This window comes from Mizuhopecten yessoensis, unplaced genomic scaffold (genome assembly GCF_002113885.1).
Source record: "Mizuhopecten yessoensis strain PY_sf001 unplaced genomic scaffold, ASM211388v2 scaffold11131, whole genome shotgun sequence".
NCBI classification, from domain to species: Eukaryota; Metazoa; Mollusca; class Bivalvia; order Pectinida; family Pectinidae; genus Mizuhopecten; species Mizuhopecten yessoensis.
The window spans coordinates 421,733-437,049 of NW_018408895.1; the positions used below are offsets into that span (position 1 = coordinate 421,733).

The 15,317-nt window shown below is 38.0% G+C and overlaps 1 protein-coding gene across 1 annotated transcript in view; it reads right to left on the reverse strand.

Moving 5' to 3' along the window:
* LOC110466333 (pecanex-like protein 1) overlaps positions 1–11,911 on the reverse strand; it is a 36,020-nt gene extending 24,109 nt beyond the window's left edge. The window contains exons 1-13 of the mRNA XM_021522760.1: positions 11,631–11,911; positions 9,057–9,241; positions 8,654–8,811; positions 8,122–8,256; positions 6,842–7,942; positions 6,120–6,404; positions 5,415–5,567; positions 5,191–5,244; positions 4,809–4,968; positions 3,043–3,203; positions 2,124–2,220; positions 1,294–1,629; positions 868–1,021 (exon numbers count right to left, since the gene is read on the reverse strand). Coding sequence (XP_021378435.1) covers positions 868–1,021; positions 1,294–1,629; positions 2,124–2,220; positions 3,043–3,203; positions 4,809–4,968; positions 5,191–5,244; positions 5,415–5,567; positions 6,120–6,404; positions 6,842–7,942; positions 8,122–8,256; positions 8,654–8,811; positions 9,057–9,241; positions 11,631–11,783 — 3,132 coding nt within the window. The 5' untranslated portion in view covers positions 11,784–11,911. The remainder of the gene's footprint in view (positions 1–867; positions 1,022–1,293; positions 1,630–2,123; positions 2,221–3,042; positions 3,204–4,808; positions 4,969–5,190; positions 5,245–5,414; positions 5,568–6,119; positions 6,405–6,841; positions 7,943–8,121; positions 8,257–8,653; positions 8,812–9,056; positions 9,242–11,630) is intronic.
* Positions 11,912–15,317: the final 3,406 nt, after the last annotated feature.

Here is a 15,317-nt window from a genome sequence, read left to right on the forward strand (position 1 = left end):
TAGACTTAACCTACCTTTAGTAGTGAATATACTAGTGAATATAGATGACTAGACTTGACCTACCTTTACTAGTGAATATAGACGACTAGACTTAACCGTCCTTTAGTAGTGAATATACTAGTGAATATAGATGACTAGACTTAACCTATCTTTACTAGTGAATATAGACGACTAGACTAAACCAACCTTTACTAGTGAATATAGACTTGACTAAATCGACCTTTACTAGTGAATATAGACGACTAGACTAAACCTACCTTTAGTAGTGAGTATAGACGACTAGACTAAACCGACCTTTACTAGTGAATATAGAAGACTAGACTAAACCAACCTTTACTAGTGAATATAGACTTGACTAAATCGAGCTTTACTAGTGAATATAGACGACTAGACAAAATCTACCTTTACTAGTGAATATAGACGACTAGGCTAAATCGACCTTTACTAGTGAATATAGACGCCTAGACTAAACCAACCTTTACTAGTGAGTATAGACGACTAGACTAAACTTACCTTTACTAGTTAATATAGACGACTAGACTAAATCGACCTTTACTAGTGAATATAGAAGACTAGACTAAACCAACGTTTACTAGTGAATATAGACTTGACTAAATCAACCTTTACTAGTGAATATAGACGACTAGACTAAACTTACCTTTACTAGTGAATATAGACGACTAGACTAAATCGACCTTTACTAGTGAATATAGACGACTAGACTAAACCAACCTTTACTAGTGAATATAGACGACTAGACTAAACCGACCTTTATTAATGAATATACTAGTGAATATAAATGACTAGACTAAACTTACCTTTACTAGTGAATATACTAGACAATATAGATGACTAGACTAAACTTACCTTTACTAGTGAATATTGACAACTGGCAATAATAAAACAGAAGAGGAACACGGACAAGTCGTGGTAGAAGTTACTGCTGAGGACTAGGGCTCCCAGGGCGGCCACAGCCACTGATATTATCACAGCTACAATATTCTCTATAGTTGTTAAATTCCTGTTAAATAAACAAAATACAAATCATGTAATATGTATAAATAATTTGACCAGTATGTTTTTTAAATATTTATAATTTATTATTAGTTAAACAACCTTTTTTTTAAATATTTATTTCAAAACATTAGTTATGATTTTGCAAAAACAAGAGAATACTTTATAGAAATCCCAAAAAATCACCTTCAAATTTGAATAATTATGTCATAGAATGAGTATGAATATTAGAATTATGCAGTAAGAATATCTCAATTTGTTAAAATTATCAATACTCACCTATCTAATAAAGCTAACAATGCCAGTCTATCAAAATGGACCTTAATGTATTTTGTCAGATAAGGTACGTATTTGAATTTGTAGAAGGGTTTTGGTTTTCCATCTCGAGATGCCGAGTCTTGGAGATCAGAGTCTGAGGAACTTCCTGTTGGACAGCCTGACGGAATGCGTGCATGGCGATTATGTAATCCTATATGGGACTCCACTAAACCAGGAAGGTTCACAAAGTTGATGACAACCTGCCCATTTGGGTCCAACAGGCTGGGTTCATCCTTATTGTTCTCAGGTTTAGGTGAGTCCAATATCACTGTAGAATCCGAGCCACTAAGGCTCCAGCTGCAAAACCACAAAGTCATTTACCAACAAGCTATTTTCAACAAGAGGCCCAATGGGCCTGCATCGCTCACCTGGTATTAATCTCACACTTGTTACCTTAAAAGTGAACTAGACCAACCTATTAAAAGATGTTAAACATATTTGACCCCTGTGACGACTGACGCTGCGCCACGGCATAAGCTCACATGCCGACTGTTACACATTGAGCTAACAATGTTGATTGATCGTTTACCCCCAGCATTAATGAACGTTATGATATTGGGATGGAAAGTGATAAATGAGTTGCACTAACAAGACAATTATAGTGTACGTATGTCAACAAGTTTATTAATTACATTTGATCCCAGACAAAAATCTATGCAAATTATACAGGAGATTTCAAAATATCAAGAACAACTAACTTGAAGCTGAAGTTTTTTAAAACAGAATTTCTACCCTGCAAACACAAAAGAATCCAGATGCTATACACAATAAACAGACTACAAATTACTGACCTCTTCTCTGACCACGGTACTGAGGCATCCACAGTCTCGTTGGTGTTGAAGGCCACACCACTGCTGTTTTCCCCAAATGTGTACGACAACCAGTTACCTATAACACAGAAACAGATAGTAACTACTACGAAAGTGAAGCACTCTATTTCCAGCCTGTACACATATTGATTTGTTTCTACTCACTTAAGGATATATATGCTGCTATGATATCTTTAAATTTCCTTTCAAACAAACATCCACACTAAGAAACCTGTACAATGCTTCTTATGTCTCAGGATTTGGTTAAAAGCCGATATCAGTGAAATACAGTTTCACAAGCTCATTGCCTGTAGATTTTTAGTCGAAGCTGGTGAATTTTATGAAACTATAAGTCTGACTAGCAGAATTTAAAAAACCCCACATAAATTGCATAAGGGCTAGTGCTTTCAATATTTGAGAGGTCCACTGGAATGCATACACTGATATTCCTAGAGTACTTCTGAATTATTAATTATCTAAGGGAGATAACTCTAACACAAACCACAGATATTTTGGGTAAGATAGCATTAGGATTCTTAAATGGTGGAAATACTTCAATAATCAACCTTGTAAATGCCAAATTAACTTAAGCTTACAAAAAAAATGTGAGTATGATTGAAAGAAGTTTATGGTTTATTATATATTATGAAGAGGGTGTATGCTTGTTATAGACTTCAAAGATGCCAGGACACTTCAAGATATTTGAAATATACTATACATATGAAGTAACAAAATTTTAAACAGACTTTTACTTTGCATTCCCCCCACCCCCACCCCCACCCCCCCTACACAAAAAAAATCTGTGTAGATAAGGTAAGCATTAGTCATGATTTTTCAAAGTATTGATAAAATCAAATTCCCTTTGAATGGTTGTTATGGAGGTATCTTTTGTGCAGCCTACCTTGGTCATCCTGAAACCAGTGAACAGCTCCCTCAGTCGTGTCATCATGTGAGGCAGCCATGTGGACACTTTGATTGCCACTTGATTCTGACAATTGTGGCGGTGTGTTGTGGCGGTGACGACCCTTTGACTTGGTCCTGTCTACTCGTCGTCTTTTCACACTGTCACAGAAAGTTTGCAAGTGAATATAGGACAGTAGCAATGGGCCTCACAGTTTATGTGATTGTTTTACACACTGCTAACCACTATGCAATTCAGATGAATAAACTTTTCATATAATACATGTTATCATGCAGTTGCTACATTGGCAAGTTGTGACAAGGGCAGTCAGGGATAAGAGGGCTAAAGAGGGATAAAGAAGGCTTACTTGCGACCACTGCTGAGTAACTGAAGGGCTGTGAAGTGAGGAGTAGGGTACTAAGACTGACTTGTGACCACTGCTGAGTAACTGAGGGGCTGGGAAGTGAGGGTAGGGGATTAAGACTTACTTGTGACCACTGCTGAGGAACTGAAGGGCTGGGAAGTGAGGGGTAGTGGACTAAGACTTACTTGCGACCACTGCTGAGTAACTGAGTGGCTGGGAAGTGAGGGGTAGGGTACGAAGACTTACTTGTGACCACTGCTGAGTAACTGAGGGGCTGGGAAGTGAGGGTAGGGGATTAAGACTTACTTGTGACCACTGCTGACTAACTGAAGGGCTGGGAAATGAGGGGTAGGGTACTAAGACTTACTTGTGACCACTGCGGAGTAACTGAAGGGCTGGGAAGTGAGGAGTAGGGGACGAAGACTTACTTGTGACCACTGCTGACTAACTGAAGGGCTGGGAAATGAGGGGTAGGGTACTAAGACTTACTTGTGACCACTGCGGAGTAACTGAAGGGCTGGGAAGTGAGGGGAAGGGGACGAAGACTTACTTGTGACCACTGCTGAGGAACTGAAGGGCTGGGAAGTGAGGGGAAGGGGACGAAGACTTACTTGTGACCACTGCTGACTAACTGAAGGGCTGGGAAATGAGGGGTAGGGGACTAAGACTTACTTGTGCCCACTGCTGAGTAACTGAAGGGCTGGGCAGTGAGGGTAGGGGATGAAGACTTACTTGTGCCCACTGCTGAGTAACTGAAGGGCTGAGAAGTGAGGGGGAGGGTACTAAGATTTACTTGTGACCACTGCTAAGTAACTGAAGGGCTGGGAAGGGAGGGGTAGTGGACTAAGACTTACTTGTGACCACTGCTGACTAACTGAAGGGCTGGGAAATGAGGGGTAGGGTACTAAGACTTACTTGTGACCACTGCGGAGTAACTGAAGGGCTGGGAAGTGAGGAGTAGGGGACGAAGACTTACTTGTGACCACTGCTGAGGAACTGAAGGGCTGGGAAGTGAGGGGTAGTGGACTAAGACTTACTTGTGACCACTGCTAAGTAGCTGAAGGGCTGGGAAGTGAGGTGTAGGGTACTAAGACTTACTTGTGACCACTGCTAAGTAACTGAAGGGCTGGGAAATGAGGGGTAGGGTACTAAGACTTACTTGTGACCACTGCTAAGTAGCTGAAGGGCTGGGAAGTGAGGTGTAGGGTACTAAGACTTACTTGTGACCACTGCTAAGTAACTGAAGGGCTGGGAAGGGAGGGGTAGTGGACTAAGACTTACTTGTGACCACTGCGGAGTAACTGAAGGGCTGGGAAGTGAGGGTAGGGTACTAAGACTTACTTGTGACCACTGCGGAGTAACTGAAGGGCTGGGAAGTGAGGGGTAGTGGACTAAGACTTACTTGCGACCACTACGAGAGCCAGTGGAAACCTGGTTGGTAAATGGAAGGAGAGCAGACACCTCAGTAGGTGTGGCAGACTTGGATGAGTGAGCCTCCTGGTCCTCAGTCAGTGGAGGTGGGGCGCTAGGAGTAGTGGTATGTGGACCCTGCTTTTCCTTGTCTGAAAAATGTATGGACAATATTTGATACATATATATATATATATATATAACACAGCTGATGAGATAATAAAGAAGAAACATGTCATCAATATTAGTTATAATATGGTAAAATGTATAAAGTGGTTATCATAATGAAACAAACATGTTGTTAATGGGTCCATTATGTTTGTTTTGTTCCTTCTCTACTTGCTTTCCCTATACGTAACTATGACAGAATGTACCTCTTTTGTGTCTGTCCCCACTGAGGCTATCTGTGCCTCTACTGCCACGTCTCTCTGTGAACAGAAACACACAATGTCAGCAAAACATATTTAAACATGTCTTAAAAGATGTTAACGCTCCATTAAAGACAAAAACAAACAAGTCAATTCACTATACAGAAACACATTACCAGTATATAAGGATGAACAAAGTCTCTAAACTCTTAAAACTATAAGAACCTCACCTGTAGCCTGGGTGATAACAACATTGATCAGTTTCTTTATCTGTTCAGGATTGTCTGATGATTCACTCAGGATCTCTAAAATCTTGCGACGGAAATCTTCTGGATCGGAGAGTTCTCCAGAGGAAGGAGTAGCTGCACTAGGTGTAGGTTCATCTGTTGACAAGAAACATAATTTGGTCAAACAAAATTAAATATCTGTTTAGTGCTACATCCAGAAAAAATAATGGTAGGTAGGCTATTTATTTTCCAAAACAAAATTACAGTGCACCAAAACCCTTGACTTACAAGTGCTTGTCTGGGCATTAAATCTCTAGGATTGACTGTAACCCTAACTTCCTCTTTTTTTATTTGTCCTGATGTATAAGTATATTTCATCTTACCCTTTTCCATTTTTAACAATTCCTTTATACATCTCCCTCCATGTATTACCAACCCCCCTTTATAAGCTTTGACAAATAATGGCAAAATAACAAGATTTGACAGTATAAAATTTCTATGGTTCTATTTTGTCAGGTGATAAGAATATCAATATTTGGACACTGACATCAGAAACTAACAATGTCCATGATGTACACATTAAAAATAATTTCTGGAAAAAGAAACATGACAAAATAACCATGTATAAATATGAGGATCTTTTTCCAATAATTAGTAGTATATTTTCCAGTATGTACCATTTTCAAATCTATACATCCCCAAACTTACCTTCAGTGGGTGGTTGTATTGGTACAGTCGATGGTATTGGTGGTGCTGGAAGCGCAGGAAGTGGGCGGGTGGGGTACTTTTTGGGGATAGCGCCCTGCCTCCTCATAGCTTCGAGTTCATCTGGACTTGGTGTGGATGGGGTGGTGACGATGCCATTGTCTGGGAGGGGCGTGTAGTTAATTGGCAGGTCAGGGCTGGTCGTTTCCACAGTAGTTGTGTCCCCTTCATTTGTCATCGTGCTGGATGAGTCTGACCACATCTTGTTATCATAATGAGGACTCTCCCCTGTTATTATAGATGGTTTCATTGAAAACATCAAAACTGCCATGTGTTTATGGCATATATTGCAAACTGAGTCATAGTACTAATATTTAAACACAATAGTCCAGGGCATGCAGTGAAATTGAGTGAATACACCTTTGTAATATTTGTCAAATGTGAAATGTCCCGATTTGGATATTTGCCCCAAAATCTGTTAATTCTTCAAAGGTTGATTAATGAAATTTCTCATTCTTTATCTGAATGTAAGTTATAAATTTTATAAAGTTGACAGTTTAAGTTGATGAGGTTTTAAAGATGATTCATCCTAAAGAAATAATATATATCTGACTTATTATTACCAAATTTTCTCCGACTTACAAATATAAGTGTTAATTCACATGTTCCAGACATTCATCATCAGATTTTTCTTTTGCACAGATTTCATGTTTTAAGATACTTACGTCCATCAGAACTAAGCGAGTCGCTATCAGTACTGAAGAGCCAGTCTAGACCAACTGTGCTGCTTTGCTGTGAGGGTCCTGCCTCTTGTTGGAGATTGGAATTGTCAGAGTTACCTCCCTGTAGAAATCTTGCAATCCTTGATGTCAATGATAAGTCTCTGGGTTTACAGTTGACTCCTGATCCTACCTCACTACCATTAACAAAGCTAGCTGGGACAGACTCAAGATCTCCCACACTACAAGGCCTGTCTTTGGATCGTTTTGGGCGGCGTGGTTTACCCGTAGTAAAGCTACGTTCCAATTTGCTCTCCCTAGTTCCCAACCTGTCAACAGAGGCAGCACTGGGACGGGGCCTCCTATTTGAAATAACTTCAGTTTCTGTTAGTTTCCTATTAGAAAGCACCTCCGTACTTTTGGAAATATGTGGTGAAGATGGCACTGAATCTCCGTCTTTTGTATCATCACTATTTATATCACCATTGTGATTTTCTCTTACTTTTTCATTCACAACCTCACAGTTTGTTTGTTCAGTCTTTTCTGACTGTTTCCCTGCGATGAGGTTCAGCATGATTTCAGCTTCCAAAGATATTGTCGACTCTAAAGAGCCAGAAGATGTAGGCCTTTTAGCTCCTGTATACTGTTCAACGTCCACCACAGCACAACCATCTCCTGGCCTTTTGGACCGTCGCACTCTTTTCAGGATGTTTTGATCACTATGAGGCCTAATGAGTCCGGTCTCAGAATGTCCTTGCTCTTGCACTGTCTGCATTGAAAATCTTTGATGAGGAGGAAGAGATGATCTAATATTGACTTTATTGCTGGGATCATGTATTTGAGGGATCGGCCTGGTGGTGTTCTCCAAAGAACTTTTAGTCCTTCTGACAGCTTTGCGACGTCTTCGTATCCATGATCCAGCATCAGGTGAGAGGTCAGAGTCAGTGTCCTCACGAAGTTTAAGTCCCAATATCTCACCCTGCTCTACCTCACCATCAGATACCTGGGGATTCACCTCTACATCCGCTTTTGTTGTTATCTGATTGGCAGAGTTTGTGGTGTTCTGAACAGGTAGGCTTGAATTTTTTTCACCATCTCCTTCAGCACCTGAAACAAAATTCATATACAGAACTACAACAGATTCCATTAGAATTGGTGTACATGTATATATATTTATACCCATGAATAGTTTTTGTATTCATGGTAGTTTCTTGTTACACATAGTATTATCACATTTAGTAACAAATAGATTTTGTTTTCAAAAACAAGCTGATTTTGAAGAATACCTTTTACATTAGTGAGTTCCTGCACCTCCAGTTTAGATTTTGTCTTCTTTTCCTTTTGACCTGTCTCTGTCTGAGTATCCATCCCATCAGCTTCCAGCTCAGCCAGGGGAGCCTGCCCATCGTTCTTCCTCTTTTCTAATTGACAAAGTATACACTAATAAAGTTTTGAAGTACATAAAAAAAGGCAAACATTAATTTCCTTAATCAATAAAATGATAAAACATTGTAACATCAATGCATCTAACGTCTGTTTTTTAACCTATCAATCGACAAAAAAAGGAACTGCACTCAGTCACTATAAACATCAATATGATCCCCTGCTTAAATTAATGAGCAAGGATATTTACTCTTTTTCTCGGGTGAAACCAAATTTTCTTTTTTCCCCTTTTTAAAGAAATTTCTAAATTCTTGGTCGGAATTGTCCAAAAAATGAAATGAAAATTCTCTTAATGACTTATTGTTTTATAAAAAATACATCATGCAACATGAAGAAATAGTAATAACTTTGTGTGGTTAATTTTTTCTTGCGTACCAGATCTGTCGGACCGCCTCCGTTTTAGGTCACGTTCCACTGTCGCCACGCCTCTGTTGTTGTTCTCCTCATCATGGTGACTAGTTCCAGGCTGTACAGACAGTGGGCGACCAATGGGACGTAGCTCTATATCATCCCTACCTCGCCCACTCGATTTACTAAGACAAAAACATAAGGTTGGTAAAACTTCTTCCAAAATTGTACATATATCATCAGTCACAATATTTATTTAGTTTTTTCATTTTCTTAAATACACATCAACAATATAATACATCTATATTCCTTTCTATAACTTTCTTCAAACACACAGCACTTTGACTTTGAACATTTGACCCCTATAAAACACAAAAACTTATTTGATTGAATATAATTAGCTTCCTAGAACTGCAACATACAAGCTTACCCTAGTTCAATGGTCTTGCTGTCCTTATCACTGTTGTCCTTTTTGTCTGCCTCGTCTTTCCCCTCTGTCAGCTCTGTGGTGTCGTACATGTGATGGAGGCGGTAGTTTACACACTTGAGGATGGCAAACACCAGTCCCACCACAAGGCAGTACAGCCCCCATAGTAGCACAGATGAGACAAGGGTCTGAAAGAATATATACACCTCAGTATAATTAGTGTTAGGACAGATGAGTTCGGAGTCTAAAGATAAAAGATTTCAGACAACCATATCATAAAGTGTGGAATCCTAAGCCCTCTCACCACCCCAACGCACACAGTTACACCAATGTGTACTGCTGAAAATTGGTAAATGACAGCTAAACTCAACTGTCAAAATATCCTGTATTGTTGTAGCATTACGTTCACAATTTGAAATCTTGACTGGTATATATATATATTCAGTATCAAAAGTATAATTTTTTGTCTATATGTGTGCTTGGTGAATGTAGGAATTACACCACTAGTGCTAATTGATGTAAACAGTTAACACCAAGTCATTACCGGCACCTTGAATAACAGAGGAGGTGGAGCTAATGTATTTCATGGTATACATCTTGACTAAATACTCAAGTATAATTGAAGGAAAGATTGAAGAAAATAGTCAACTCAATGGGACAAATCAACTTAGGCTATAACAGACATGTATATCAAGTCACCTACATCATGCAGGATGTGACATCATGCTCGTCACATTCGGGAATTGATGTCATATACAGTATAACCTACACAATTTTATACATCCCAAAAAGATCCAGAAATAAATAGTCATGAGTCAATTCTAGAACTTTTCATTTCATGTGAAGTATCAGTGGCTGAAATTTCCTTAAGATCAAGGTCTGGGACCCAAAAAATGACTAGTGGACATAGCTAGCCTAAAATATGGTAAAAAGTCTGTCGGACCTAATCCCAAGTTGTCAAAAAAACATTATCTTGATGTCAGGCACATGTTGACTGAAATGCACATTTTTAGAGCCTACTCATAATTAAAGAGGTGATTTTAATCTAGTACAAAGTGTTATCAAACTTATATCATTTGTTGTCCTTTACTGTGTGGGCGGACCTACAGAAACCATGTCGGGACCTAACATTCTACCAAATTGGTGAACTCAGAGCAGGTAAATGATCTTGTCACATCCAGCAAAAGAAACTCTTACATTGGTTGATATATATAGTCATCCTAATTTTGTCTGAACATCCTTATCTCAGTATCTGCTATCAACATGTTTCATGCCTATTTCTAGTGGAATAGAATTTAAGGGGCTTGAATTCCAATAACAAAGCTCAACCAATTTAAGAAGTTATTTTACAGGAAATCAGAGTTCCATCAATAAGGCCAGATTTTAGCCTCTACTGTCAAATGAATTGCTCAAAGCGAACAAAATTCATGACGTACATACAACAGGGCTATTCATTTAAACACCAATTCTACAATGACAACTATGTGTGCCAGCGTAATGTTTTCATCTCAAAGCAGTATATTAAATAGTTAAATATGAAATTTCACCAAAATATAAAAGAAAATAATTAAAAACAGATTATATCTAATCAAAAATATTTTTTCTGCTTTAATATGATTGACTTACCAATTTATTTGAACAGTAATAATGCAGATATACATAGTCTTCCGAGCCTCTTGACAAGGCTCAATGGGAAATAGATGGAAAATTGGAAAACATTGTTTACAATCATGTTTCCTTTGCTGTAGACTTGTATAGGTTTTTTACTTAGTTTTAGATGCTATATATATTCCAACCACAATTAAATACATCATTAAACTGAATGTGATGACATTGTCTCATATCTAATTATAGAATAAATTGCAGTTTTTGATAGCACTATGACTTGGCAATTTTATTGGTCATCCTGTGCACCTGCATTGGGGTTTCGATCATAAACTGTTCAAAATGCTGGAATTCTGGAAGATTTTACTTCCACTCTTCCTTTTTTACTGAGTTATGGAAAGATATTGAGCTTCAGCATATAGTATCCTAAACTGTCCAAATTTTTAAACGTTTATGAAAATAATTTCAAGCTACTGAATCTTATACATAAATAGTGTTTTATCCATGTGTGCTCAGAGTGAATGGTGTTGGTAGTGTCAAAAAGTCAGGTTTTTGTAAAGTGTGTGTGTGTCTGGGGGATTCCCCCTTCCTCCCAACCTGGAGAAATCAGTTTATAAAAACAAAACAAAAAACACCGTGTTATATGTTTGTTTAACCTATGTTTAGACTAATTTCATATAAATCCTGATTCCCAGCGTTACAGCTTGTTACTTATCGATACACACACAGGTAGTTGTGATTTACGTTCATAAGGAGCTGTGATTTACGTGTAGACCTTATATGTGGGTAGGTGAATCTTTATCAGTGACATCCGAGATGAATCATGCAGGAATTCTTATGACAGAATGAAAGTAGGAAGTTGACCGATATACGATCCGACAAAAATAGCACATCAAATATAAACAGTACAATCAAACACAAAATGTATCGACCTGTTGAAAACCTGAGATAGTTCCTGCTCAAATCACTTACAAGGTGGAGGATCAGGGGGGCAACGAGCAGAGCCACCCATAGATACAGATGGAAGGTGTTCGAGAAGATGTTTTGATGGGGGTCGTAGAACCAGCCTCCGCTCAATGATGCCCATATCCCCTGACGCAGGATATCTATAATGTGAGAACCCATATCTTAAAGATAAAGGGTTTAAGTTATATTTGTGCCACACTTCAAGTCATTTTTTTGTGTTTTTCTCGTTCACAACACATGATTATGCGATTGTCTCCGGTATAGTAGTCTCGTTGGAAGCCATTTTTCATTTACATCTCGTGGAGATCTCGTTACGATCGGTAGTTCAGTTTGATCGATATGTTTTATGAGATAGGCGGGAATATATAAATAAGCGTCAGCCAAACTTGAGACAAAGATTATATTCAATGTTCAGTGTTCTTTATTCCGTAGTCTTTCCTGCCCATATAGTGAAAATACAACAAATAATTAGTACATTGGATACAAACAATCGAAGAGTGATCTATAAGTAACGTTATGAAACACAGGGACCTGATCATTTGTTACAGCTAGTATACATGTGATGAATAGTAAATGGGGGTTCTGCGCAACTTTATTACATATGTTACATGTTTTAGGGGTTTAGATCATATATACGAGAAGGGAGGAAAGCTCTCGATGTCGAAATCTCGACCCCATCTAACTTTCCTACATCAAAAACAATATTTCTAAGTTAGTTGACGGGAAAATGCTTGGTACCGTTGGAAGGATGGATATTTTTTCTTTCAAAAACCTCCTATGTACACTTAAAATGTATATGATCATTGGGGGTGTCATTTTTACCGAAAGCCGATCTTGACCCCTAAAACATGTAAAATTACTTAGTTTAGGTCCAACCATGTGCTAATATGCTCCGCATGCAGCCCGTCACATTACTGGAAGAAGAAGAAGAAATATAGCGGTGAACAATTCTCAGGTATACTGTCAAGCTCGCCCCCCGACCCGCCCTGATATTTTTGGTCTTCCGCTGAATATTTACAACTTTGAGGGTCCTAGCAGTGAGCGGGACCATGGGACGTTCACACGAAAACAAATGGCGAGGAAAACTCATTCATAAAATTATTAAAAGGGAGAAAAACTAAGTTACTTAGTTTTGGTAGAGTAGAAAGAAAATCATGACCTCATCACTTCTTAGAACTAAGTTAAAAGTTAGTTATGCAAACTTTCTGTAAACAGACTTGAGGCTACTTATTTATGCAACATATATATATATATACTGACAGCTTCACATTATAGCACACATAAAAGCCTAACACTAGCTTTCGTATTGCTGTAATATACGAATTAATTGAAACATCAATTTGGGGCACGTTCGATCTACCGGGGCAATTTTGTTAAGTCCCGTGCAACTCATGAAAAGTCGTGAAATTGGCGGGAAAATCTGACATTGCATGATTTAGTTACGTCATAATTATGATTCCAACATTGGCATCACTAAAGTGCTCCAAGGCACCGTACCGGGCACGTTCGGCAATCCAATCTTCCGGTAGGAAAAAAAGGTTAAAAATCCTTCATACGGACGTGTTTGCTCCTTTGTTTGTTTTATTTTCATGAAAGGTATGAAATGTCTCTTCCAAATAGTATATATATACGTATAAATTTCAACAAATGTCATACTGCCCAGAACGACCTCAATAAAAACGGGCATAGCTTGTCCCGGCCTATAAGGGGGTCTTTAGTATGGTGGCCGGTTAGGGCCAAATTACAAATCTCGTGATTTCGATTTTCGAGAGGACAGCGGGGCAAGTCTAGCCACTACTGGTCACTCGGCTGGACGGAACATTCACATATTATTACAGGGAATGTTAAGCTCAATTGTTATGCTGACATTAGAACTAAATTCATTAAAATATATTATGTAAATCGTACTATAATGTTTAAATTTGTCCACCTGCTAGACAGTGAATAGTCCGACATTAGAAATGTGGGTAAATGTTTGAACTACCTTAATATAATTTTCACTCTCCACTATCATAATGGAAAAAAATGTCTGTATATTTTGTTTGCGTTCATATATATATAATTGTATTGTACTGTATATGTTGTAACTTGTACGGTGGTACATTTAGGACATGCACAATATTATCTCGAGCGCTCGACTTATTATTTCACTTGAAATAACTTCTCAAGCGCTCGACTTATTATCTCGGGCGCTCGACATATTATCTCGAGCGTTCGACATATCATCTCGGGCGCTCGACTTATTATGCTGGATGTTTTGGGTGTTTAAACTTTCATGTATAGTTAAAGTGAATGATTATATTTAGTTCCTAACGTGTTTATTTCATTCATTAATCGTTTTATTGTACTCTGTTGATAATATAGCCCGATTTTATTATGTCATCTGGTGTGATTTATTACACTTTTGCCAGTGTTAAACCGAATTTTATCAACTTGATAAAACTGATATCTTTCACACTTTTACCATTTTTTTCTAGCAGAAAAACATAGAATTTTGTTAAGTAGTCCAATCAAAATTGCGGCGTCTTGTTGTCAGGCGTGATGTCCTGAAAATATATCACCAAAGATCACGCTTTTATATCACCAACTATTTTCGTCGTTGCAGGTAGTTTTAAAATGTAATTAAAAGAAAAAGTAATGGTTTTTCCATTAAATATCATATATCGATATTTCATTCGTGATTCGCAATCGTGAAGTATATCGGCCATACTCGTGAAATGAATATGGTAGTCAACAGGTACCGTCACAGTACCCAAATCGGGAATCGGGACAGTACCCAAATCGGGAATCGGGACAGTACCCAAATTGGGAATCGGGACAGTATTCAAATCAGGACACTTGAAGGAAAAAGTCATGAGAAATTTGCATGCTGTGCACAGAAGTATTTTCAAATTGAAAATATTGATTCAAAGATGCTTATATACCAATAAAACAGTATATGAACTTTATTTACTGCCAATTATGCTTACAATCACAGTTTTAGTTTGTAAATAATGACGAAAATGTAACGTTCTAAATTGATGCGCCATGCGACGTTATTGATTTTTTTTGTACGTGATTTTTCACAATCCTACTATTTCACAACTATGGTAGTTTGGAAAAGAAATTCATTCAGAACGACCATTGACTCTTAAATATTCCAAATATATGCCATGTTCTGCTAAATGTTTTTTTTCATCTCCAAATATAAGCCAAAACTGGTAGGGGTGTCCCGATTTGGATACAGCTACACCTGTTTCGCGATTACGTAACCATGATTATATTTCCGGTTCTATTTGTAGAACCACGCGCCGGAAATATCAATTTGTTATCAAAATGAAAAGATAATGATTATATCTGTTTAGGAAAAGTGAACAAAAATTACTGGGATTGGTACTATGGTATGAAATACATCAATATTTCACTAAAAAGTGTCCCGATTTAGGTACTGTAACGGTAACCAAAATACATTATTTATTTACCGGGTCGAATGTGTGTTTTAGTCTTTTGAATCAATGTGGCTCCTGAGTATATCTTAGCCTTGTAAATGTAAAGATGTCTTAAGCATGGAGTAAGGAAAGAAAATACTGTAGAGGTGTCAAGGATGAACACTTAGAAGTTATGGCAGAGGTGTCCAGGGTAAAAAACTGTAAAGTACGGGCAGTGGTGTCCAGGGTAAAAACTGTAAAGTATGGACAGAGGTGTCCGGGGTAA